Source organism: Rhineura floridana, chromosome 1, assembly GCF_030035675.1.
Source record: "Rhineura floridana isolate rRhiFlo1 chromosome 1, rRhiFlo1.hap2, whole genome shotgun sequence".
Taxonomy (NCBI): Eukaryota; Metazoa; Chordata; class Lepidosauria; order Squamata; family Rhineuridae; genus Rhineura; species Rhineura floridana.
Window position 1 is genome coordinate 226,808,361 of NC_084480.1, and position 26,989 is coordinate 226,835,349.

A 26,989-nucleotide genomic window follows, 5' to 3' on the forward strand; every position below is an offset into this window, starting at 1 on the left:
TCTGGCCAGCTCATAGACTGCCCATGCACTGATCGCCTAAAACGTTCTTCCTTTGACAAGAAGGTTACCACAAAATTGGTAGCGCCAGAGTTATTTTTATTTAGCAGCTTTCCACATGGAGTACAAAGAATGCTTTAGAAAAATACCAGTTTGTTATTAATAGTCCAGAATATATTATGTCTTCAAGGTCTGCAGAGATTGCTAACAGGCACAGGTGTCTGACAAGACACAACTTAGCACACAATGAGCCCCAATTTGGGGTGGGGAGTGGAGAATGGAAAACTCCTTTGCTCTTTTGCTGCCCACAGTAACACTCCCAATTCACGTGAAAACTTGCCATGATGCTTTTGTTTCCTTGTCTAAACTTGTAAAAAGAACAGTTTTGCTCCAGCAAAAATTGTGGAAATTGCTCTCAGAATTTGGTTTGGTAACATTTCATGTGAGAAATGCAATGAGAAAATTGCAGGGTTTGTTACAGGTAGTTTTAGAAGTGGGAGAGGTTGATGAAGCATTACTGGTCATTTGCTGCTACTTACACACATCAGATTATGGGAAAGTAATAGACTTCTATATACTTTCTTCCTCTTCGGCCCTTTCTCTTTTGCTTGAGACAGTAGGTAGGTGGAAAGAGTTATACTGTGGTAGTGCTTCAAACTGAGCACACTAAATTTGTTGTTTGTTTATCTGTCTCTATATAGTGCTCAATACTGAGTTCAAAATTATTTCATCAGACATCTCTGTGTGAATTAGTCTGGTAGAAGAACAAAAACAGTGTAGTTTTTAACATTGCAAGAAAGTACATTTGAGAAACTTTCAGGTTGAAAAAGATGCCGATTCAGTCCTCCAACTGGGCAACTTCACGCAGGTATACACCCAATAGCTTGACACCTTGAACATAATTGTACCTGGGAAAGAGAAATCTAGAAATAATGAGAGCAATTAATATTTTACCAGCCCCCCCACATGCTGGAACACAGAAATATGGTATGGATTTGTGCCAATTATTTAACTTGGAAACGGAGCCCAGATACTTACTGTCGTGAGTTACATCTCTTAGGTCTAGACAGATACAACTATCGCAACTTAAGCAGCCTCTCTTAAGCAAAATATGCCTTACCTGTTGAGTTTCTCATTCTGAGAATGGGCTCCATCATCTGCAGACCCCACAGGCAGAAGCATTACATTTTTGCCTGTTGCTTCTTGGAAGGTCAGGGTGACAGGAATGCTTCCTCCCTCTCTGGTCAAGTCTGGCTCCACACCAAATACTAGGGGAAGGGAGAAGTGGAAATTATCTTCACTTTATATACAGTGCATCTACTGACACTTCTAAATCTTTAAATAGATTGGCTACCCCATATTAAGGAAATGCCAATGTGATGGTCTCCAGATGTTGCTAGACTACAGCTTCCATGGCCAATGAATGATGGGAATTGCAGCCTAAGAACATCTGGATGGCAAACGTTGGCTAACTCTGCTCAACAAAACAGCTGTCAGTCAAATTCTCTCTTCTGCTGAATATCTCTTCGGTAAAAATTCCATGTACGTGTCCAATCACCAAAAGAACATTTCAAAATCTGACCTGTTTTCATAGCTCTTCTTCCAGCCATGTAGTGGGGATGGTTGAAATCTGACACCCAAGGTTTTCCACCATGGCCCAGGTTTACTTTGAATTTATTGGGGCTGTGCAGCTCAGCAAACTTTTTGGACAAGTGATCTTGAACCTTTAATAATAAAAAAGTCATAAGACTTCTAGGAAGAGGCAGAGCTAGAACAAAATGGCATAGCAAGTTCTGAAACTACACTTGAAATGCTATGCTGTGTTCAATTTTGTGAAGTTCACCTCCTTTCAGAGCAGGAACAAAACTGAAATTGTGTATGCACAAATATTTTATCTCCCTATTACGCATATATTCCATAATGTCCTATGGTACAATCCACAAAATGCCACACTACACTGAAAACAAGTGTTTTATCTTAATAAATTTAAGGATTAGGCTGATAGATGCAATGGAAGATTTTAAAATTCAAATCTACAAAAGCCACTTAAACCAGGAGGAATGCAAGGAGTGCCTTTTCCTATCACAGAGTAGAACCTCTGCATCTGTCAAATCATAAATTTAACAGAAGTTCTTGCTGCTAGAAAAGTGCTCTGATTAAATGGAGATTAACCAATCTGATTAAATATGGCTAATGTGCATAATTAATATTTTCTAGGTTAAACTAGAGGCACAATTGATTTCAATGGTATTCTTACAAAATGTTTTGACAAATGCAGCTTACAGTTATTGGAGCTCAGTGAAAAATAACAGCTTTCTAGCATGAAGACAATACACTGTGACTTATATAAAAGTAAAAGCTAGTTGTCTTATGGAGAGCTTATGCATTCACCTCCACAGTGGAGAATGCCAATTAACTTCTAACCAGTTGCCTTTGCATGACCACCACAATGGCGCACAAGTGAAACATTAATTAGTCTTAAACTATTTGCATTAAGACAAGACATAATGATCCTTCATTTGCAAGCCAACGGCCATATGGAGTATGCAGGATTAATGTACAGTACAGCATAGGCACCAGAGATTGATCTTACTAAAAAAAGGAAGAGTGATGGTTAAGGTTATCAGGACCAAATAACCCCAGCATCCGTTCAAGGATCCGGTGGCAGGTAATGAGCAGTACTGGGCTAAATGGACAAGTTATCTGACCTTGTATAAGGTTAGGGGAGACATTTAACTCAGATCTAATAAATGGGACCAACTTTTACTTTTCATGATATATAGATGTACATGTTCTTGCTTCTCTCCCCACACCACGATGGGTTGTATCCAGTGTTAGTTCTACTCAAAGTAAGCCCACTGAAGTTAATGGATGTGACTCTTGCATCCATTAGTTTGAATGGGACCTAAGTTGGACACAACCCAATCATTTTGCTTTCCATTCCCTTTCTGTTGTTTAAAAAGAACAATTTTTTAAAAGATGGTTGTGCCCATGGTAAGATTCATCTTGAAGTGGCCTTAGATGTGGATTATCCTCCCCCCCCCCATGTACCTGCTTAGTCACAACTTCTGGAGTCATGTCTGGCACCAGTCTTATTGAAAATTTGCCAATCACTTTCCGTGGAATCACAGTTTTAGCGCCGGATCCAGAGAAAGCTCCTTCTATTCCGTGGAGGGACAACGAAGGGTATCGCCACCTATGCATCAGTATATCTTTCTACAAAGGAAATTGAAGAGATACAATTGGATTCGATACAACTGGAGTCATGAGTATTCAGTCTACAGCCAGAATGATGTAGATGAAGACATAAACTTGTTGGGCCAATTTAAATAGTAGAAAAACGTGCAAGCCATTGAGTTTGGAAGCTTGAACTCTCCACTGCCAGCCTACATTAATCTAGAAAGGTATTCATTTTACGTACTTTCTACTATCTATTGTTTGGCACCAACATAATTACTGTCCACTAAACAGCATATAAGCTATTGCAATACCTTATTAATGTTAGTAGAAGCCCTATTGCTTATTTATTTGCATTTATAAACTGCCCCTCATCCCGCAGGCTCTCGGGGCGGTAAATAAAGCAGAACAGGAATAATAAAAAATTATTTCAACATCATTAAAATAAGTAAACTAAAAAACATTTTAAAACAGTTCAGCAACAGCGTTTAAAATTAGCCATGGCCCATCAGAGGTTTAAGCCATTTATGGCTTTATATATATTAAAGTCAACACCTTGAATTGGGACCAGTAGCAAATAGGCAGGCAGTACAGTTCATGCAGGATTAATGGTATAAGATTTTTTATTGCCACACCACTCACAATGCATGTGGCTGCACTCTGCACCAGCTGCTGCCTCCAGACCATCTTCAAGGGTAGCCCCATGTACAGCACACTGCTGTAGTCCAATCAGGTGGTCGCTAGAGCATGGGTCACTATATCCAGGTTAACACTAAATTCGTATTACTTTATTCCTGACATAGGTAACATTTATAGGGAAATACATGGCAAAATGGATTTTTCAATGCTAGAGGAACTGGATCCTAAAGATGAATAGATCCACCACACCTTTGTTCCATGCAGCAGTTGTGTGGCTCCTACATCCTTAGCATATTCCTTCAAATCAAAGTCAATTCTGTCATAAAGTTGATGCTCTTCATCAGTGAGAGGAGCCACTGCATCATTAATGCCAGGAATGAGGATCTTTCCTTTCTTGTCCACTAAGGAGCCTGCAAGGAAAAAGACATGCAATACTAAAGGCAGCCCAAGAAGCCAGAAAGCTTCAAATATAACTTGCTGATATTCACAGACTTCTTTGTTTTCATGTTACATAGCCATAAATCAGACTGAAAGAGCTGCCTCAGTAAGGGACCAAATACGGGGAGGAGAGCAGATACCTGCTCACCAAGAGCTGATAGAGAGCAAGGATGGGGAGCATGTTGCCCCCCAAATAATGCTGGACTACAACTCCCACTATTCCTATCCATTGGTCATGCTGGCTGGGGCTGATGGGAGATGCAGTCCTAACACCATCTGAAGGCCATCCCTAAGACAGAGAGAGCAGAGCTAACATCTTGTTTTTCAGACAGTTTTAACTTCCTCAGCAACTTTAAATCAAAGAAACAAAATCAAACAAACAAACTCAAAGGTCCACACAGCTTCAGTGCTGATCTTTTCTTTGGCTGCCAGCACTACCACTTACAGCGAACTCACAGAGGGATTGTTTTGGACAGCCCAGATTGAACACAGTGGTGACTGTCATCGGAGCGCTCCACTGTGTTCCCAACCTTCCCTTTTCAGGACACCACTGCTGACTCCTTGGCTTGACAATTTCAGAGACTGAAATAGTCATTAGCTTTGCATTAAACAGTGATGGGCCTCAAATATTTTCCTTTCACTTAGGGAACGTTATTTTCTAGATGTTCTAATGTGCTTTTAAGCTTCAGTCACAGCATAAGTAGGACAATAGCAACCTGGATTCATCTTTCCCAGTGCAGAAGTGGCCTGGGGTATGTGTGTACACAAACACAAAACAAGCCCCAAGCCTTCTGCTATAGCCGAGGGGCAAGAACTCTGTCACCCTCCAGATGCTGTTGGACTCTAACTCCTATCAAACTCTAGCCAGCATGTCCAATGGCCAGGGATGATGGGAACAGTAGTCTGGCAACATCTGGAGGGCCACAGGTTCTCCACTCCTGCTACAGCTGCTTGCTCATGATCTATGCAGTGCCAAATCTTGCAAAGGTTTTGCTTGCTAACTGCTACGTATTTCTAGTTATTAATTTCCAGGAAGTTAGAAGTTATTACTGCTAGTGAAGTCCAAAGGTTCTCTCCTGCATAAGATCTTCAGGATGAAGATTAATTCCCAAGATTTCCTTGTTCGTCTATGGAAAACCAGCAACCATTTATTTATTTATTTACTCAGCCAAGGACCATTTGGCACCACCATCAGCCAAATCACTTTTCTCAGGCCTTTCACCAAGTAAAGATGAAAAGCAAATCCACATGGCCAAAGTAATGGCTGAGTGGATATTCATCAAGGCAATGGATCATTTACGTGACTACATAACACAACCCTTGCTTAATGCACCAACAACAATCTCAGAAGACCTGCAGGGGTGCAGTGGAAGTGGGACTTGTTTCAAATTGAGTATGCTTGGAAGCACTTGTACAACTATTTTAACATACAGCCAGAGGCAGTATAAATCCACTATGAGCCAACACATCCTTTGGTATCAAATCAAAATGCTTGCCTGTTTGATCCAAATGAATGAGTCAAATCCACTTGGATTAAGAATTCTAGACAAGCAAGGTGGGTATCCATTCAGTATGGGATTGCACTGTGAAGTAGGCCAACTCGCATCTGATCTGGTGCCTCAGAAGTGTTCCATTGACTTTTGGGGCACCAGATCAGATGCAAGCTGGCCTACTTCACAGTGCAATCCCATACTGAATGGATACCTACCTTGCTTGTCTAGAGTTCTTAATGCAGTTGCCACTCATGGGGTGCGGTGGGGAGAAAGTGTCAGCAACTATTTATGTATTTCTTCATTTTATTTATGAATCACTTATGAAACATCTTGAAGCAATTTTATAATACTCTAAAGGGTAAAGGGTGGCATGGTGGGGCTACACCTCTCCCCTGGCCTTCCTCCAGCTGCTGCCCACCAAGACAGAGAGGGGGGCAAGGCGGTGGCAAGGTTGGCATAGTGCAAACATGCCAGTGGAGCAAATCTGGTGCTCCTGTCGGAGTGTTTGCTGCCCACCTTGTCTCTCTTGCTCTTGGTATGCAGCAGTGATTTAGGGAGGTCAGGTGAGAGGCACAGCCCCACCACGCCATCCACCACTGCAATAAAAGGATATATAAAACAACTGCATATGAAAAAAAATCAAAACAATTGCATGAACAAACACAATTTCAAATCCAATACAGACACCAACTGAAATAAAAATCTCCCCTTAGATGGCTTGTTGAAAGAGGAGAGTCTTCAACAATAGAGACTACTCTGTAGAGACAACAGAGAAACTACTTTCTGCAGCCATGCATTCTTCTAAACCTGTTATTAACATCCTTTATTTATTAATCATCTTATTTCACAAGGCTCTCAAGGTAACTTACATTAAACCCAGGCACACACATGCAGCCACTACCAGCAGAAGAGACAGGAAGGGGTAACTGCAGTGGCAAATTTATTTATTTATGCATTATTTGTTGGATGCCTCAAAATGAGGTTTTGGGGCATCATAAAGACACAACAACAAAATCAATTAAAAGCATAACACATTTTTTAAAATGCCACAATGAATTTTAAAAATCTAGCTCAGCATAAAATCCAAATACAAGAAGACTAACATAATACAATACAATTTAAATCACAAGGACTAAAGACAACCAGCAAACAAATACAGGAGCTAAAACCACCAACCATGCCACAGGATCTTAAAAGACCTGGGAAAACAAAAGAAATATCTTAACCTGGAGTCAAATGAACAACAAAGTGGGCACCAGGTGATCTTCCCTAAGGGAGGGACACCACTGAAAAGCCCCCCATGCCCCCCTTCAAACCATATCATTATTGTTATTTACTTAATTATTATTGATTAAATTTCTATCCCACCTTTCCTCCCAGAAGGATCTCAAGGTGTCAAACAAGGAACAAAACACTAAAAACATCTTAAAAAAGCAATTCCAAAAGAAAAAGTAAAAAAAAACACAACAACTATAGGACACAACCTCTATTATATATGGGCTTTAAATTCAATATTCTGCAGCAAATGGGAGGGGGGAGTTTCATGTTTGTTCTGGTTATATAATTTTTCTTTTTATGTCAAGTAGCACTCGTATTTGGAGGCTGTAATTAATGTGTAATTCTGTATCAAAAAAGTTAATAAAAAAAGAAAAACAACAAAAAAGCAATTCCAACAGAGAAGCAGACTGGGATAAGGTCTCTACTTAAAGGCTTGTTGAAATAGGAAGGTCTTCAGCAGGCACCAAAAAGACAACAGAGATGGCACCTGTCTAACATTTAAGGGGAGGGAATTCCCAAGTGTCAGTGCCACTACACCAAAGGTCTGCTTCCAATGTTGTGCAGAATGGACCTCCTGATGAGATGGTATCTGCAGGAGGCCCTCACCTGCACAGCGTAGTGATTGACTGGGTATATAAAGGGTAAGATGATCTTTCAGACTGAGTAGGCGCAAAGAGAAAGGCCTCAACTGAAGATCTTAAGGTACAGGCAGGTACATAAGGGAGGGGGGAAAGCCTTGCCAAGCCTAATTTAAGCTATCCGTTGATAAACAGAGATTACATACATCTATCCACTCAATCAAACATTTTTTACACATAGGAGCCAATTTTTTTTTAAATGGTTTATTTGCTGACAGTGTTTTCTGTAAGATCCGAGTAGCAATCAGAGGCCACACAACTCTGCCACTACATAAACTAAAGCAATATTCACAAAACTGGGGAAAAAACCCTGTGACTGTGCCCTGTAGATAACATCTACATTCAGCCTTTGTCCCATAAACAGATCTTTGTCCTCTTATTAACACTCCAATCCATCAATTGTTAACCTTGCCATTATCATAAACCCAAAAGGTGGGTCAAGTCAGGGAGGGGTATTGCTTTTTTTCCAGCGAAAAAGCCTTTGAACTGCAACCACATTACTGTGTCTCCTGCAGTTCCTAGAAGACTTTCATTTCCATTTAAATGCAGAACTAGAAGGCAGAGCCTTACCCATCAAAGCAATGAGGTCCGTCATAGCCTCATGAACCGAGCCACCATGTACGCCAGAATGAAGGTCTTTGTCACTGCATTCCACCTTTATGGCAAAAAAACCCCAAAACACAACCCATTAACAGCCATATACATTTATTTCCATCTTTCAGTGTCTGTTGGCAGTCATCAGCATATTATACCACTGTCCAGGTCAGAGTTAAGCTGTTGATGCACGAAGATTTTTGTTGCAAGACCTCCCTACAGCCACCTGCAAATTAATCTATGGAACTTCCATTTTAGAAAATCTTAAAAGAGCTACTTTTCAGTATTCTGCTTATGCTCAAGTTGCAAATTGACTTCAATATCACAAAGTTGTTCTATGTTTATGCTAAGCTGCAAGGACTGTTCAATGGGACCAGGCATCTAAAATCACTTACAACAACAGAATTTTCATGCACTGAAAATGAATTTAGAATAAATGCCAGTGTTTTGTCCTCTGTATCTGCTATCCAGTTTAGGCTATCTGCTCTTGGGTTACATTGCTGATAGTGACTAGCATGCCTTTCAAAGTTGGACCTACACTGATGGTTATGAAGTTCAAGTCTATGTCCAAGGAGCAGTTTCTGCAAGGACCTACCTTGCAATACAATACAGTACAATAGCCTGTGAATACCTTTAGTTGACTATTAATTGCATCCAAGACGTTCACAGAACATTTGCACAATAAGTTTGAAAGACATCATAATGTCTTACTATAGTGTTATAGATGACCATTTATGATTTTATATAAATAATAATAAGCAAAGTGCTACCAAGCATTCTAAAACTATGCAAGATTTTGCATTCTGCGTTCTATCAAAAACATAAGAACAGCCTAATGTATCAGGCCAGTGGCCCATCTAGTCCAGCATCCTGTTCTCACAGTGGTCAACCAGATGCCCATGGGAAGCCCATAAGCAGGACCCAAGTGCAAAGTTGACTCATACAAGTCAACTGTCATGCCAACACAGATGTCAAATCTCCAAAGCATCAACACTTAAAAACAATAACTTAAAGTATACTTGTTCTGGCTTTCTTTAATAAGAACATTTACTCATTGATTCTTTACCTCTATGAAGTAATAGCAGATGCCCCTAAGGCCATAGGTGATGCAGGGCTTCTTCTTGCCCAGCCAGTAATTGTCAGAGATACAAACATAGTCTACATCTTTGAAAAAAGCATCTTTTTGTGCAAAAATCAACTTGTCAAGGCCTTCGGAGCCAGACTCCTCCATACCTTCCAGACAAAACTTGACATTAACTGGGATTTCCTAAAGGGAGAAAATGAAGCAGAAAATAATGAATAGTGTGGCCACAAAGTATTTCACAATTTAAGGTTGGGGGGCTTCAAGCTTAAGAAATCTACCATTTTCCTAGACCCTCAAGATCCAGCAGCTGCGGCAAAGTGCACAAAATAGTGGCTTAGACAGGGGGGCAGATATACACTTAGAAAAGTGCACCTTTGTGTGCATCTTAGCCCAGGAATTTGCTTTCAGTACCAGAACTGAGCTCACAGTCCCTTCACTCAAAACTCCATCCCTGGTTTCCCCCCACCAAACTTTATTTGTATTAGCAGACTAATTTGGGGTGAAGTTGCTGCTGTTGCAACTGGGTCACAGAAATCCTTGATGATCAACGACAAATCACACAGAGATTTAACAGTAGGTCCCTATCTGCCTTCTGCCCAACCCCCATCTAAGATATGTCACTTTTCAGGCTCAAACTAGACGTCACAAATCAATAATTGTGTATTTTTTTAAGAATAAATGGCAGGTGTGGATCAGGTGTGTGAGATAAACAGATAAGAAAGGTTTTAACACTTTGCCCCCTGCAGTGATTCTGATCCAGATCAGGGGCCTTGTACCTACTATTTCTATTGAGACAAAAGTTTCCATTGAAACACTTTTTGTTGCGTAAGGTAATGATGTGGCACTCTCAAAACAGCATGTAAAAGCAGCCCTTGAGTGATTTATGTGGTTCGGAAGCTGTGGATGAGAGAAGGGGTTGAGACCTAGATGTGGCCCTCTGGACTCTCTCTAGGTCATACCTCCTCCCTAGACACACACCCTCACCCCAGGCCACACCCCTTATTGGCCTTGCTTTGCACTCTCTCTGAGTATTTTTGCCTGGCTAGAAAGTGCCCTTCAATTCTGATACTGCCTCTTGCTTGCCTGATGGAGGATAGAGAGGGGTGTATGAGTGTGTAGAAACTAGCCTACTGTACAAAGATAAAATGGATATTTATTGCTTCACTCACTTTTGCCTCTAGGATGTGGGCCCCCAGAAGGTTACACATCCATCTGGCTGAAAAGTTCCTCACCTCTGGATTAGAGGACATAATGTATGTACCTAGCATCAGTCTTTGAACAGATTACTTAAATCAGCCCATAGTTTGCCACTTTTCTAAGTAATAAACGCCCCAAGTAGCAAACTACTCAGCATTAAAACAGCCTCACCTTCCTCCAGCTTTAAACAACTAATAGAATAGGCAGTGTATGTTTTGGGAGGACACGTGCTATAAGATCAACTTTTCCTCACAACCCCGATTTACCCTTCCCAACTAACCAACTTTTGCCAACCTGGTGCCCCCCCCCGATGTTTTGGACTATAACTCCCATCAGCCCCAGCCAACAGGGTGGTGCTGCCTGGGGCTGATGGGAGCTGTAATCCAAAACATCTGGAGGGCACCTGGTTGGCAAAAGCTGTAATATAGCATTGCGAATGGACGCATAGCACATTGCTCAGTGCTACATAGCTGAAACTGAGAGGAGAGGAAGCGCAATCCACTCCATCACCTTTGTTGGGACCAAGTGCCATTTGGCTCCTCTTCAGTGGCTATTCTGCTCAGCCATGATGCAATTACACATTTTGCTACCTGTATTTGTGTCATGGCCCCGTCAGAGGACTCCTCAGATGAGGACGACTCGGGAGTAACAGCAGCAGACCCAGGAGCAGCAGACTCAGAAGGAGACATGGAGGAGCCTCCTGAGAATCCAGCTCCTTCTCCCCCTCAGCTGCAGAGCACCCCAGATACAGCAGAGTCCCTGCAGCCAGACACAGACAGTGAACAGGATACTCCCCCTCACCTGCAGAACGTAGACAGCAGAAGGTCGGCAGAAGAGAGGCAGGCCTGTCTCCTTAAGGCCCAAACGCTGAGGACTCACACCTGCTGTCAACCTTGCTCTTTATAAGGCACACCTTGGCTGCAACTTGTTGCTGACTGCAATGTCAGGCGTGGCTTGTGTGTTCCTAGTTTCCTGGCACCCTCTTTCGGACTGACCCCTTGGCACTTGATCCCGGACCTCTACTGACCTCACTTCTGGACTCCTGACTTGGCAAGTACGCTTTGGACAAGCCTGGCCCTTATCAGATTCCCTCCTCCTAAGACCTGGCAGATTTATGGCCAGACTGCCGGCTAAGGACTTTGCTTCCCTGCCAACCACCCAGGCATTTCCAGCCCCCACCGGCACTGCTGACGCAGTGTAGAGCTGACAATTTGCTTGATTTCCTCTTCCCTCCCCATACCTCTCTTTTCCCTTTAGGTTTAGTGGTAGACCCTCGGCTTCGCATGCAGTGCGTCCCAGGTTCAATCCCCCACATCTCCAGGCAGAGTTGGGAAAGGTTCCCTGCCGAAAATCCTGGCGAGTCGCTGCCAGTCAATGTACACAATACTGAGCTAGACAGACTAAGGGTTTGACTAAGTATAAAGCAGCTTCCTATGTCTTCCCTCAAGCATCATGCCTTTTAGAATGTAAGTATGAAGATGAGGTCAGTCTCATTTTTTCATCTTTGTGCAGAAATTTCAGAACATAAGTAATGGCAACTGGTTGTCAAGATTGCAAAAGGGATAAAGAGTCCAAACCTTGCACAGAGCCTGCTTAGTGCTGCCCTGCTGCAGCCTTGGAGAGCACATAATCAACCGTAGAGGCTCTTGAACTAATGTCATATTGAGTAGGTTTATTTTTTATCTTTACTGATAACTATAGTAGTTCAAACAAGAAAGTCAAGAATTTAATCTTTTGCTAGCAAAGCAAACAGAAAGAGAATGCAAACCTGTTTAATTTGTTGATAAGCTTCCAGGGCATTCAGCCAGGCAAGCACTGGACCTTTGTCATCTGTGGACCCTCGGCCATACAGCTTCCCTGAACAGAAGCAGTGATAATAATATTTTTAACTAACTAAAGCAATTTATATGCCACTTTTCTGGAGGACAGATCCTCCCAAGACAGCTTACAGTATAACAAATAGAATATCAAATCACAGCAAAACAGTAAAGCATTAGTAACTACACAATTTAAATTGATACAATATTTAACTCATTAAATAAGTAGCAAGCAAGTAACAGATGATAAACCAGTAAAAAACACCACAGCCAGCCCCCTTATTCCTACCAAAAGCTGATAGGAAAAGAAATTCTTTAGGGCTTATTGAAAAGGAAAGAGGAAGCCCAACCCAACACTTGGGGAAGAGAGCTCCAGAAATGGGGGACGGGGAGGGATCACTGAAAAAGCCCCATAACATGTGCTTGCCAGCTTTCTTGTGAGCTTCAGATATCTTGATAGAGAGTATCAGATTATCTATCCAGATCTCCAGAGCTCACAAGGAAGCTGCAATATGCAAGGCACATTCCATTCTTGCATTCTGTTTTTATATCTCAACAGATTAACCTTAGTTTTTGTAAACCATACCAAGTTCTCCCTTTATATGCCAAACATAGGAGTTACCCCATTGGGACGGGCACTTCCATGCCTGCATGTTCATCACTTGATGATCCCAGCATAAAAAATTGCATGTGTGAATGAGCCACAGGAGATCATCAGAAGCAGACTGGGCATTGAAATACCCCTTAAATACATGCTTGACAATTAAGTCTGTTCACACAGTCAGCTGCAATCCACCAAGCATTTAAGTAATCAAGTAACGAACATAAGGAAGAAAGCTACCCCTTGAGTGACTCATGGCAGCATCTGCATAAACTGCCCTTCCCCTACAGACCTCTTAGGGAATTTGATGCTGTGCATTAGTTCTTCAGATCACTGCAATATTCACTCACAACTTCAGCTCATTGTCCATTTACATGGCTGATGGGGACAACAGAAGGACTGACAGAGGCATGGCATGGCTGACCTCCAGCTGCAAACACAGATGTATTTCTGAGGGAACGGTACCCCGGAAGAAAACCACCATCAGTACTAATGGCAGCTTAACTCCAGAGGTAGGGACAAACCTTGTCAGGACTGTAGTGGGAGGAAAGGGTTAATTTCCCTTCCTTGCAGTCCCAATCCTGTTTGGACATTCCATGACTGCTATTCTTAACAGGAGAACACAGGTATGTTAAATGTCATCACACATCAAGCATAAAATGTTTCCTATGCCTGTTACTGCTCTATAACCTCCCACTGGGAACATGATTAGCTGCTGTTTGGATGTGTCCTAAAATCAGGAGGCTGTTTTGATTCCAGGGCAGCTTTAAACACGATGCCAGGCAAGTAGCAATTTACTTGTGCAGCATTACATATTCCTGGCATCCCATGTAAAAGACGTTTTAGCATGTTAGGGATCCATAGCCCAAGCGGGTGTTGTGCTGGTGCGGTAACACTGCACACATTGCAGCTGAAGGCTTAGTTTAATGTTAGCCCACCAGCACAACATCCCCTTGGGCTATGGATATTTAGCATGTTGACCCTACTTGTACAGGTGAGGAGACCTGGTTTAAATGAAATGCCCAGGTATATACAATGCTGCATAGGTCAGTCCTTGCCTGCCTAGTGTCATGTTTAAAAGTGAGCACCATTTTAGCCCCTGGACATCTGAAGTTAGACAGTGATACGGAACTGAACTTGCAGGCAAGGGAAATGAAAACTCAAAGACTTGCATAGCTCACTTTCAATTCTTAAAAGCCATTTTTAAAATTCAATTATAAAGAGATATTTCATTGTTTAAGAACAAGGAACCTTGGGTGGCAAGCTGTAGGGATGCTATAGTTACCATAATGTCAATTTGTAAAGGCAGGTATTAGTTTAGCCATCAGCCTTTGAATCAAAATTGCAAGCTCACCTATTACTATAATGAACAAAACGGAAAGTAATTTCCATTGTGACAGGCTGAAGCAGCGGGGGGGGGGGAAGCAGGAATGTATGTTCAGCAATTTGCCTTAAAGCAGTAAGCAACACTTATTAAAAACAAATCAGTGGGAACTGCAACAAAATATTGCAGTGTATCCTCCCTCCCTCCCTGTTCAGGGTGCCAGTAAACCAGTCATGCCCTCCTCCAGGATGCTCTATTTGACTCCCCCATCCTTGTTTTCTGTTTTTCTTTCCCAGCAGTACACAGCATTCTCTGGCTACCCCACTGGGTTTTTTATTTTTGGGGTGTGTGTGTTCCATTACACCTTTGTTGTGTTTTCTGCGTTTAAAACAAAGTAGGTGAGATGGTAACCATACAATTAACGTAATTATCTTGTTTGACAGACACTTTATCTTTATGGTTAGAAATTTAGAGACGAACCAGCTATCTGCGTGTCTTACCATCTCTTTCCTCCAAGGTAAAAGGTTCGCTGTCCCAGCCATCTTCAAGAGCTGCAGGTTGTACATCCAAGTGTCCATAGACACAAACTGTTTTCTTGTGAGGATCTGAGCCAAGTTTGCCCAGAATTATTGGAGGCAGAGGAATCTCTGAACTGTCAGGCAGCTAGAATTAGAAACACAAACTGTAAATGGCAACATGTCTTTGAGGGCCTTTTTCTTGAGGTCTAGTGAATCTTATTGCAAAATGCCAATGTTCTCAGAGATTAATATTTTGCTAAAACTAAGTTTTAGAGAGGAGGGGAGCTGTTGGACTGCAGCTCCCATCAGCCCCAGCCAGTATGGCAAATGATGATGAGAGTTGTAGTCCAACAGCATCTGGAGGCCACAAGTCCCCCGTCCCTGTTTTAGAGCCTTGTGGGCCACATGCAATTTGCTAAGTTCCCTAAGTAGCCCTGACCTGCTTCTGCTTCCCATGTCCTCTACCTTCCCTACCCCTTTCTCAGCTCTTTCCTGTGGCTGCCTAAACTCCAATCCCACCTACCATATTACTTTCTTTGGACACCAATTACGTATGTACGCTGTGTAAAAACATCCTGTCATTGCATTGTCACACCAAATAACATTGCATTACGGTTCTGAAAAACAACCGACATTAAGGTTTAAGTACCTTCTGTTTTATGATGCAACAGCAAAGATTACTCATGTGGCCTTCTGCATCAGAAACTATGTACAACTCTGAAATGCATACTAATGCGTGTACAGTAGGGCCCCGCTTCTCGGCGCCCTGCTTTTTGGCGTTCTGCTAATACGGCGCAAGCAGGGCATCAGCTGGAGGGAGGGCTGGAGCTCCCCGCACTCCAGCTGATTGCGCCAGAGGAGAGGAAGATCAATTCCCCAGCTGCGCTACAGCTGATCTTCTCCTCTTCTGGCGCAATCAGACTCCCCCGCTCAAGCTAATTGCGCCGGAGGCAGGGAAGATCAACTGTAGCGTGCTACAGCTGATCTTCTCCTCCTCAGAGGCGGTCAGACTCCCACACTCCAGCTGACTGTGCCGAAGGAGGGGAAGATCAGCTGTAGCATGCTACAGCTGATCTCCTCTTCTGGCACAATCAGACTCCCCTGCTCGAGCTGATCGCGCTGGAGGGGAAGATCGTGCTACAGTTGATCTCCTCTTCTGGCACGATCAGACTCCCGCTTGAGCTGATCATGCCCGAGGAGGGGAAGATCTGATCTTCTCCTCCTCTAGTGCAATCAGCGGGTTAAGTTCCAGACCCCTGCGCTACAGCTGATCTGCTTTTCTGCGGGGATCTGGAACGTAACCTGCCATATGAGTGGGGCCCTACTGTACTGTTTAAGGTCACAGTTATATTCATTAACCATGTTAACCCTATACTTTCTGCAAGCCAAACATTGCTATACTGTGCAAGTAGGAAAAAATGCAAATTCAGATGAATCCATATAATATGAGCAGCATAGCCCCATTAGGGAGTTGCACAGTTACTACATATATGAACTATTCCAATGAGTCAATAAATGTGGTTGCTTCCTTTTCATTGTTATTTGCATTCTATCATGGGTCAAAGAGATTTCCTGCTAGAGCTTGTTTGACTCAATGTGCCAAAACAGAGAGTTGCCTTAAGTTTTGCTAGGCTGAACAGGTACTGGCAGTTTTGGACAAAAGTGTATGTTTGGAAACTTAGAGCCACAAACTAGATATGATGTTAAATACATCTTTGCATTTAAGTAAGCAGGTATTTAAAAAGTGATGATGGCATCAGCAGGGATGCATGATAACTATCAGGATGGCAGCATGCAGGGAAGGGAACTCTTTCCCCCCTTAATGTGATCTTCTCAAAAATCCCTTGTCTGAAGCTGCTGTACGCACAAGAAATGTAAGGCATAAGACCACCCCTGCTGGAGCAGACTGAATGCTCATCTAGTACAGCAGATGTGGGAACTTTTGGCTCTCCAGATGTTGCTGAACTACAACTCCCATCAGCCCTAGCAAGTATGGCAAATGGCCAGGTATGATGGGACTTGACGTTCAGCAACATCACAAGGGCCACAGGCTTCCCATACCTGTAGCAAAGCATTTTACTCTCATTACGGCCAACTAGTTGCCTATGGGAAACCCATAAGCAGGATATGAATGCAACATCACTCAATCTACTTCTGTTCCTCAGCAATTGGTATTCAGGTGCACATCTCTGCTGCTACTAGAATTAATACACAGCCACCAAGCCTAACAGCCACTGATAACCTGACCTTCCATACATTTGTCTACTCCTCTTTCAGAGCCATCCAATTTGGTGGCCATCACTACAGCACGTGAATTGCAGTTTAGCTATGTGCTGTGTGAAGGAAGTACATGAATCCTCCGACACTCAGCTTACCGGATGACCCTGGGTTCTAGTATTGTGAGAGAAACAGAAAAACAGTGAGACAATTCCCTCAGTGGCAACAATGGAGGATTTTCTTCCAGTGCAAGTATCAGCTTCACAGAAATAATTTTCAGGAGGACCACAGCAGAGGAGGAATTAAATTCCCATCTTTCACCCACCCCTCCTGCTGTGATAATGATCAATTCCCCAGCTGCTGCTATTTGCTTTCTTTAAAAAAAAAACACCCTGCTCATCACAAGTAATTTGATTCTAAGTTTCCAAACAAAGTTTTGCTAAAATGCATATGTACCTGTTTATCCTAGGAAAACTTTATTATTGGTTTTTATTGCAAATTTATTAAAAACAGAAGAGGAGGGGGAAAAGAGGGAAAGGGGAAAAAACAGGAAAGGAAAAGAAAAACCTGTCAGCTCACATTAACACAACAAACTTCAATACATCAATTTTAATTTACACATGCAAATCAGTATATGCCATGCAAGTTAATGTAGTAGTTCTTTCTGACACTTGGGTATAGAACTCTGGCCTCGAGTCCTATCATAATTGCATGAGAGTTTACCTGTATGCTATGATTACAACTCAAGGTGCAGAAACTGGTATAAAGCAACACATCTTAAGAAGAAAAAAGATCTGCAAATACAACCACTTGACTGAAGGTTAGTTATCCAAGTGGCTTTAGGTTTAATACAAAAATAGAGTTATTGTTACAGTGCAAAGATTTTCAACGACTGATATGCAGCCTGAGATGGAAGGCAGGGCTATGAGGAAACAAAGACCAGACCTGCCCTTGAAATAAAAACAAAAACAAAAAAAAACCCACGCACACAAATGAAGCAGGCTGAACTTGATACAGCTTGCTTTGAAGATGGGACTTCAAAGAGCAGAAATTTCATTTAGAGGAGCCACTGTTAAGAGAGCAAGAATCTCAAAGAACAGAGCAAGATTTTCCTGTGTAGCAGAGCTCAGCCTTCAATTCTGGGAAGGACAGGTAGCACATATGGTCCAGCAATATCTACATCACATTGCACCATGTGCTAGAGATCATGGTCCAAGCACCTGTTTTCATCTTCACCACCTGGCAACAGCTTCAGACAGGAGCAAGGCACAACCGTCTCTTTTGCTTGGTCATCTCCTGCCCTCTCAGCAATGTCACATGGCACAGAGGGAACAGTGGCTAGATTCTGCAGGAGGAAAAAAGGAAGGAAGGAAATCCCACCCCTCAGATGCACAAAAGGAACTAAGGGCCACTCTCAAGAACAAAAAAAGTGACCTGTTGGATCAGACCGAGTCCAGCTTTCAGTTTTCCCTTGTGGCCCAAGAGATGCCTATGGGAAGCCAACCTACGGGATATAAGCGCAACAGCAGCCTCTTGCCCATGTTCCCCAACAGCTGGTATTTAGAGGCAGACTTCTTCTGTCACTGGAGGTACAACATAGCCATTGTGATTAGTAGCCACTAATAGCTTTGTCCACCCTGAATTTGTCCAACCCCTTTTAAAGCCGCCCAATTTGGTGGCCATCACTACATCTTGTGGGAGCAAAATTCATAGTCTAACTGTGTGCTGCATGAAGAAGTATTTCTTTTCGTCTGTCCTGAATCTCCCATCACTTAGCTTAGAGTATTATGAGAGAGAATACTCCATCTGTCCATAATCTGATACATCTCTGTCATATTCTCCTCCCCTAAGCCTGCCTCACTTGCTTGCCTTTTGCTTTTCTGAAATGGAAGCTGATCCAGCCCTTTGATAATTCTAGTTGCCATTTTCACCACATGTGAACAACCAATTTCAGTCCTAGTCTCTTCACACTGTTGCAAATGGAGAACGGAGAAAGAACTCCATTCAAAGCACTTTTGGTGTCAATTAAAAAAAATGTATGTGTGCATCTGGAGGTCTCCTTCCTACATTTTTTCCTGCATTTAGTGCCTTCCCATGTTTCTTTACTTGCCAGATGTTTGCTTGGAGGGACGGGGCATTGCTTGGCCCGCTGAGAGGAGTGTGCTAGTAAAATTAGTTGCTGGCTAGAGTCATAGGGACTGGTCCAGTGTTGCTTCTTTCAAGGAAGCACAGAAGTAAAGACTACACTTTCAGGGACCAGTTCTGTAGTGTCAACCTAGAGAAGTGTACTCAAAGTGATTGGCTGAGTGAAGTACAAGGAGTCAATGTGTTCTCTTCTGAGCTCAGAGCAAGCGTGCAGTGTTGCAGCTGCTGCTTGTTATTGATAACCGTTCCATTGTCTTCTTGTAAGAAGGTAGAGAACACAGACTGAGTGGCTCACTTAAAAAAAAAAAAAGGAGACATAGAAGTGAACTTCAGCCAGTTACAATTGATGGTGGAGAAGAACAAGGTGGTCCTAGTGGTCCTACAAGGTGTCTCAGAATGTACCACCATTCTTTGATTACAGCCTTTGAAATTAGGCTTACCACCTCAGTTACACCACTTTGGACCAGGAGACATCTTTGGACTTGCTATTTGCTTGCCCGGCTTACATGGGTATCTTTTGGATGGTACCAGCAGTTTGTATCTGGAACACTGTTCATCTCATAGCAATTGCACTGCCATTTTTCAACACTTGGTTCTAAGTCCTAGGATTACACAAACACAGCAATTGTTCCAGCACAGAAAGCTTCCCCAAGACAGGGCACTGTATGATCTAATCCAATGTAAAACACACAATATCGTCATACTATCCCACTACCTTGGATAAATGCACATCTTCCTACCTTCTGTTTTCCAATATCCACCAGCTCAGTCGTGCCACCCAGTCGCTCAATGTCCTTGGCAGCAACTTCCATCATTCGCTTGATTTCTCCTCTCTTTTCTGGCCATGCTGACACACTCTGGATTGCCACCCACTGGGCTAACCGCTATACATAAGGCAGTGGGGAGGCAAGGGACAGAAGAAGAAAAATATAACATCTACTGGATGACTCCACCTTGTTTGGCTATTATTTTAGAGGAGGCAAGCTGCAAAGGCAGGTGATCTGGAGAAGGAAAAGCTAAAGCTACTATTGTCTCAAAGACTGTTATGTGTTAATGGTGTTTTCATTCAATTCTTGCCCAGTGGTTCCCAACCTTTTACCATCAAGAACACCTTCTGATTTTAAGGTAAAGGTGAAACCTACCACAACAGAATTAGGGCACACTCCAGTGCTCACAGATCAAGTAAAGCCAAATGGAGCACACTGTTCTGAACCCTTCAGGGTCACAGAAGGGTTGTAGCACAGTAGCAGAGCATCTGTTTTGCATGCAAAATGCCCCAGGTTCAATCTCTGTCATTTCCAAGTAGGACTGCAAAAGGCTCCTGTCTGAAACCCTGGAAAGTCACTAACAGATAATGTAGACAACACTGAGCTAGATGAACCTAGTGTCTGACCTGGTATGCAAGGGTCTGGAACTCCCTTCCAGCTGAGGTCACACAGGCCTTCTTCCTGTTGAAGGTCCAGTGCCTATTTATTTATTTTATTTATTTATTTATTTATTCAATTTATATACCGCCCCATAGCCGAAGCTCTCTGGGCGGTTCACAAGAAGTAAAACATCTGATATACAATTAAAAGCACGTATCAAGCAATTTAAACATACATTAATAATATCAAAAAAATTAAAACATATGTATACACATACAAATGCATATTAAATATTAAAAAGCTAAAATACTAAAAATACTAAGATGCTAAAAATTGAAAACTTGTTTTTAATTCCAGAAGGCATTTTAATTGAATTCCGATGTTACAGGTTTAATAGATTATTGTCTAAATAAGAAATAAATGAGACTGCTTCCTAGGTTTCCTATGACTACTCTCAGGCTGTCCCTATTCAATGTGGTTGACCGTCCACATTGACAACTGTGCCTATGAAAGTTGCGGTTCTGTTGTTTACAAGGGTTGTTATAACTTCTGGCTTCTGACAAGAACCAACTTGCTATTCACTCCTTAATTTGTGCTCAGAGGCTACACCCAAGGAATAGCCAGATTCTGTTCGTCCAGCCACATGATATTCCCAGTCAGAAAAAAAAATGCAGCTTCCAAATATATATCTTTGTGTAGACATAACTTTAAAATACTAACACCATTTCCCAGTCCTCTATGCATTTTACCAACCACCCAAGGGCCTAGTTCTCAATGAAGTGGTAAATCTGTGTCTGGGCTGTAACATTTTAGATCGTTGCTGCGAGTTCACAACTGAATGTTCCTCTATACCAAAAACCAAAATAAACATTCCCACACACATACAATTAGTAAGTCAGTGAGAAAGCAAGAGTGAATACTTCTCCCCCAAATGCTAGGTTTCTATATACATGGATTTATTTATTTTTAATATGGAACAGCATTGTCATATGAACTTGCAGTCTAGAGTGACACTGTCTAGATGCAGAAGATATATGTACTCCTCAAACTGAGTAATAAAGAATCTTGAAAATCTTCATTGAAATAAGAGTGATGAACTATACTATTTCCCTCCAACCTCCTTACTGTCTATGCATGTTCTGTTCTCAGGAGTGACTTCCACTTCACTGTACAAGGGACACAGACACTGGATATGTAGAGTCGCTGTCTATGAATCTTTCAGGGCTTGCGCAGGCTAAATGCTCCCTATCACTTGGTTTGCATCATCAAGGTTGCAGCTGGTGATAATGGAAACCTTAACCATCATTAAGGCCAACGGTGGTGGAAGCATGTGATATGCCTGGTCCCGTAACCGTGAGACAGGAATTATGATGTCTGCACCAGCCCTGTAATTTGAGAGTATTACAGAACAGGGAACATTCAGAAAGATGGGTGGCTCTGCAAATAAAAATTTTGCAAGCCAGCAGTATAGAGTCCTATCCCTCAGCATGTGGGTTTTAAGACAGGCTGATCAACTCTTCTGCTGCTATCAACTAACAGTAGCCAACAACTGCTTTGCAACAGATGCTTCACAGACCTGTTGTTTAGGGAAGGAGTTCTGCAGATCAACATGCACATTTGGGAATGGATCCAATTGAAGCCTTCCATGAACAGAAGTGTTCCTTCTGCCCAGGGAAGGCTTTTGATCCAATGATGGGAGAATGGGGGAGGAGGTGATTTCCACCTTTTCCTCCTTCCCCTATCCCCTCTCTCATTCCGGTGGGTTTCCCAACTGTCCAGAGCAGATGTTTGGAGGGTGCGAGGGGCTGCTGGAGTTATGTCCCCTGAGTGATGCTCCTACTGGTGGGAGCAAAATCTAGCTCAAAGGTGTAGGCTTTGCGGTCATGACTAACAGGAGGCTGATTTTTAAGCCTTCACATGAGAGGCTACTTACCTCAACATACAGGTCCTGGTGTTTATCAACATACTCAAAGAAGGGTTCAAGGACATATGACATTTTCTGAACAGAATAGCGTGGCTGAAAAATCTAGAAGGTGGGTTTAAAAAAAGAAAAGAGAGAAAAGGCGATTTAGACTCCAGAGCTTTCAATAAGTTGGAACCTCAGCTGACAAGAGTCTACTTTATACATGAATGTCTGCCTCTAAACTGCATCATTGCAGTTTCAGGGTAGTCATGAGGACTTGATAAACGAGACAGTTCACCGTGAATCATACTGAAGATCACATGATGGAAGTAAGCAAAGTCAGAAAAGCAGTGTCAGCTTAAAACTCGGCTGTTTCAGTGGGGGCTACTCTTGCAGCAAGCATTCGCAACCACCCCGCACATATCCTGTCACAGTTTCCTTCACAGACTCCACTGGACTTGTGGCAAGCGACTCATCTGAAGAAATTGTCAAGCCGACTGACAGTCCATCTACATATTACAGCACCCTCATAGCACAGGTTCAACAAGAAGATTCAAAATCAAGATATGCTGATGATAATTCGGATGGATCATTCGCCATCAATATTTTGCAATACAAGCAAAAGAAAGTGGTCACAAACATTTTCCTACTATCTTCAGAAACATGTCACTACTAATTAGCAGCATGATCATAAAAACATTTTGTGAAAAGCCATGGAGATCAATGACACTGTGCAAGTATCCATGGATCTAATTCAATTACTATTAACACCTCCTGCTTTGGATACCATCCACAAAGGGTGTCAGGTGGTAAAGGCGAGGGACTTGCTTTGTCCCAGATTCTCTAACAGAAAGCTCAACCTGGCCTGCGCTTAAGGCAAGTGGAGGTGGTAAATAAATTGTGCTATAGCACTGTGCATCCGAGACCACCAGAACACAGCCTGCGGTACTCAGAATTTATTTTGGAAAGCAAAATATTTACAAATACAACAGGCAACAACGGGAAAGTAGCTGATCACCTGAACATTTAAATTTGGTTTGGGCCAGCCTTGGAAGAATTCTCATGCTTGGCAAACAGGTTTTTGCGTAGTTTAACGTTTCAATTGCTCTTCTGTTATCACACATCTGATCCGCTCTGGAGTGTCAACTTAACAATGGTAGTTATTGTTGACTTCATTCCTTAGTATTCCCACCCACAAGACTGTTTCAAGAACACTTTCAGTGCCAGCAGCTTTATAGTGTTGTAGGTAGAATGTCATTTAGCAGCAGATCAAGTACTCATTCTGTCCACTAATCCAAAACCTATAGAGGTCTTCATTCAGATTTGGGCCAAAGTACAGCCCTATGAGAATGTCATCAAAAACAGCCTCCCTGTGGGAAGCAACTCCACTCCACCCCACCCCCAGCTGTAACATCTGAATGCACTGTCCAATGTTGCAAATTTCTAGGCCCTTCTTCCAATGGCTTTTAGGCATGTAAAGTGGCCTGGGAAACACACAAAATGAGATAGCACTTTTTAGCTGCAGTTGTAATCACTTGCCACATGAAAGCCATTTCCAGTAAGCAGCATATCCACAACAACTTCTGGATTGCTGTCAAGAAGAGAGTGGAACTTTAAGGACAGCTTTGTTTCTCTACCTGTACCCAGTTTAGTGCCACTCACATCATTAAACAGGTCTACAGCCAATTTAATGCTGAGGGTGGAAGACTACATTAGAAGTGAGGGGGGGGAAGGTTCCTCATGGTAGAGCTATTTGGGGAGGGGAGATTCCTTGAGAATCACCTCCCCACATACAGGCTTTCTGAAGAACTTCATTCTGTTTCCGAGGTCTTTCTTTAGACCTCTCCACTGTCCAGATATGGGCTTTTTTTTGGGGGGGGGATAATGATACCCAGGATTTGGAATAGCCTTCCCAAAGAATTATTCCTGGTTGCATCACAGCTCACTTGCAGGCAAACTGTGAGAGCAGTTCAGTTTCAGCAAGCTTTCTCACAGGTGGGAAGGGGCAGGTCAGTGGCAGAGCATCAGGTTCAGCATGCTGTCTGAAACCCTGGAGAATCACTGCCAGTCAGTGTGGACTATACTGAGCTAGATGGACCAACGGTAACCTCCCATGTTTCCATTTTTGCTGAGGATGTGACTGATCAGCAAAACTCTAGTAATTTTAAACTGTTTGGTAATTTTTGTTTGCACGTTTTTAATTTGCTGTTAATCTGTAACTATTTTTTTAAAGAAAGGTGGGTCATCTGTGTTTAAAAATAATTTAAAAAATAATACCTGAACAATCACTCTTTTTGGCTGTGTCACTCCTGTCTACAGAGTGGACTAGAATGAATTTAACACTGCTTTTATGGCTTGTGGGTGTTAGGCATACCTGGTGCCTTAAATGAAAGGCAGAAAGTTGTCAGTCTTGCACTAGCTTTTTTCCCCCCTTTACTAAATCCCTGAGATTCAACATCCAGAGTAAGGTGAAAATTGAAAGGGTAACATGCACTTAGAACTAAGGAACAGGGTGCCTCTGAGCAAATGTTTAGCCAAGGATCTGAGGTCACAGTCTTGTCACACAAGAATCCAGCAATCTGACAATGCCAACTCTACAAAGCTGTTGTATGCAAGTTTACAAGCCAGCCAGCTGGGGAGGGGTGGGGCAGAGATGCACCAGGGAAGAGAGAAGGAAAATCAAACTAGAACAGGCAGAGGGAATGAAAGGGTACCAGAAGTTGCCATAGAGAAAAGAGGAAATCACTGCAAAGTGCAAATGAAGAGGCCATGGAATGGGAATTCCCAAAACAAACTGACAATAGTAGGCAGGAATGACAAAGGACAAGTGCTTCTGAAGAAGCAAGATTTCTGAATTTAGCAAAACTACCTTTTCATTCTCCTGCAATTCAGCCCAAATGTTTGCTTTCAAGAAGGCCGTCTCATTTAGTTTGCTGTGTAGGCTCACTCCATTTTAGGGAGCATTCTGCACCGGCCTGACAATTTCAAGGGGCATTTGCTGCCCTTCCCCACTTGCTCAACCCGCTGGTAGCTTTGGGGGGCCGTTTGCAATTGTCTTAAAGAACATGGAGATAAGATACCAGGGAATCGAGGACAGGAGGAAGTGGAGATGGGATCCTTTGAGATACAGGACTTCTAGTAGCCCTGCTCTCATGACATCTCGACTATTTAGAAAGCCAGGGCCTGCCTTTTGCCCTTCGGATACGCAACTCCAAAGGCGGACACCCACCAAGGCTGAATGAGGCCCATTCCATCCCCGAAAGGAGCCGCAAGTATCGCCCTAAAGCAAGCAACGCCGCCTTGAATCTACTCACTCTACGGATCGGGGCGGGTCTCCATCTCCGAGCACGGAAGCTGGGACACAGAAGTGACCTACAACCCCTGGCCGAGATCAGCGCTGCAGCCATTACTGACTGCCACCGTCCGCGCCACGGGGGACGGGAGCGGAGCGGAGGTTGCAGCAATTAATAAAAGGAGAGGGGTGGGGAGCAAGGGAAGAGGAGAGAAGCGTAAATCTCTTCCTCGCCATCTAACCACAACTGGAAAGGGTGGCGGTGGCGGCGGTAACGGAGCGGATCCCAGCAAACTTTGCCAACTCGGCACCGAGGGATCCGGTCCAGGAGGACCCCGTTCCTAAATCCACCACTAGATACAGCCCCCTTGTTTTGCCAGCTGTTCTAGGACGCAGCCACTACTCACCCTGAGCAACGCGATGCAGCCACGTGAGCGACAGCAGTGCCAGTCAAACGGGAAAGGACAACTAGTAAGAAAAGACAACCGGCTTGGCTCTTAAAATCCTTTCATGGGCCCTCCCCTTGGAGCTGCGCGAAAGCCAACCAACGTCCCTCTAGGCGGCTGGGTTTAGAATCATTGGCCACGAAGCAGGAAGGAACGAGAGCTACAGGAGAAAGGGGCGTGGATGAATGACAACATGGTGAGGAGTCCAAGAAACCCGCCAGCTCAAGGTTTAAGCAAACATGTCAGCGACGCCTGGAAGGTCCTTCTGGTACAAGCTGGGGAGTGCATGGATCCTTTGCTAGAGCAGTTGCTCAGACAGACTTGCTCAGTGGAACACAAGCGGAAGAAAGAGGGACCCAAGTGTGCTTTAATGGGTGTCTGCTGCTACTTCCAATACGTACTGGATTAATTTTGATATTATTGTTGTTGTTGTTTATTTCTACCCCACCTTTTGGCCAGAAGGCCCTCAAGGCGGCTTACAAAAAAACACAAATATAAAAATACATCAATAAAAACAATACAATTTACAAAAAGCAGCAGTTGATATATGTAATTTCCTCTTTCTGTTCCAAAGCAAAAGTCGTATTCAAAGATGACTATCTTAGGAGCTTGCATGAAATATTTTGATTTAGAATAGAAAATCAAATCCTACACCATACATTTAAAGCTCATAACTTCCCCAAAGAATCCTGGAAACTACGGTTTCCCCCTCACTGAGCTCCAAATTCCCAGCACCCTTAGCCAACTGCACTTCCCATGATCCCATAGTTTTTCAAAAATAAGGGGATTAGGTTAAAGGGACAGTAAAGGGAATCAAATCTCTC

General features: G+C 42.9%; 1 protein-coding gene and 1 pseudogene across 3 annotated transcripts; one reads left to right on the plus strand and one right to left on the minus strand.

Moving 5' to 3' along the window:
* Positions 1-75: 75 nt before the first annotated feature.
* On the minus strand, positions 76-26,266 carry CNDP2 (carnosine dipeptidase 2). 3 transcript variants are annotated; one of them, XM_061594496.1, is made up of 12 exons: positions 26,127-26,266; positions 22,458-22,550; positions 19,898-20,041; positions 14,778-14,940; positions 12,304-12,392; positions 9,321-9,521; positions 8,231-8,315; positions 4,063-4,223; positions 3,049-3,213; positions 1,580-1,721; positions 1,118-1,265; positions 76-920 (listed from the first exon to the last, which is right to left on the minus strand). In XM_061594496.1, the coding sequence occupies exons 2-12, from the start codon at positions 22,518-22,520 to the stop codon at positions 836-838; spliced, it is 1,446 nt and encodes a 481-aa protein (XP_061450480.1). In that variant the 5' UTR covers positions 22,521-22,550; positions 26,127-26,266; the 3' UTR covers positions 76-835. The 3 variants fall into 3 exon arrangements, with proteins under 3 accessions (XP_061450480.1, XP_061450466.1, XP_061450473.1); XM_061594482.1 differs by lacking the exon at positions 26,127-26,266 and adding an exon at positions 25,742-26,054; XM_061594489.1 differs by lacking the exon at positions 26,127-26,266 and adding an exon at positions 25,742-26,049 and having other exon boundaries at positions 76-905.
* LOC133375962 (small nucleolar RNA U3) lies at positions 19,250-19,448 on the plus strand (annotated as a pseudogene).
* Positions 26,267-26,989: the final 723 nt, after the last annotated feature.

What these genes read in the sequence shown, in the direction of transcription:
- CNDP2 (XM_061594482.1), bottom strand. Translation starts at nt 25,834, where the DNA reads ATGGCTGCAGCGCTGATCTCGGCCAGGGGTTGTAGGTCACTTCTGTGT. An exon ending in GACCCGCCCCGATCCGTAGA is followed by an intron (nt 22,551 to 25,741) that starts GTGAGTAGATTC and finishes CCCACCTTCTAG; the next exon opens with ATTTTTCAGCCACGCTATTC. An exon ending in TGGATATTGGAAAACAGAAG is followed by an intron (nt 14,941 to 19,897) that starts GTAGGAAGATGT and finishes TTCTAATTCTAG; the next exon opens with CTGCCTGACAGTTCAGAGAT.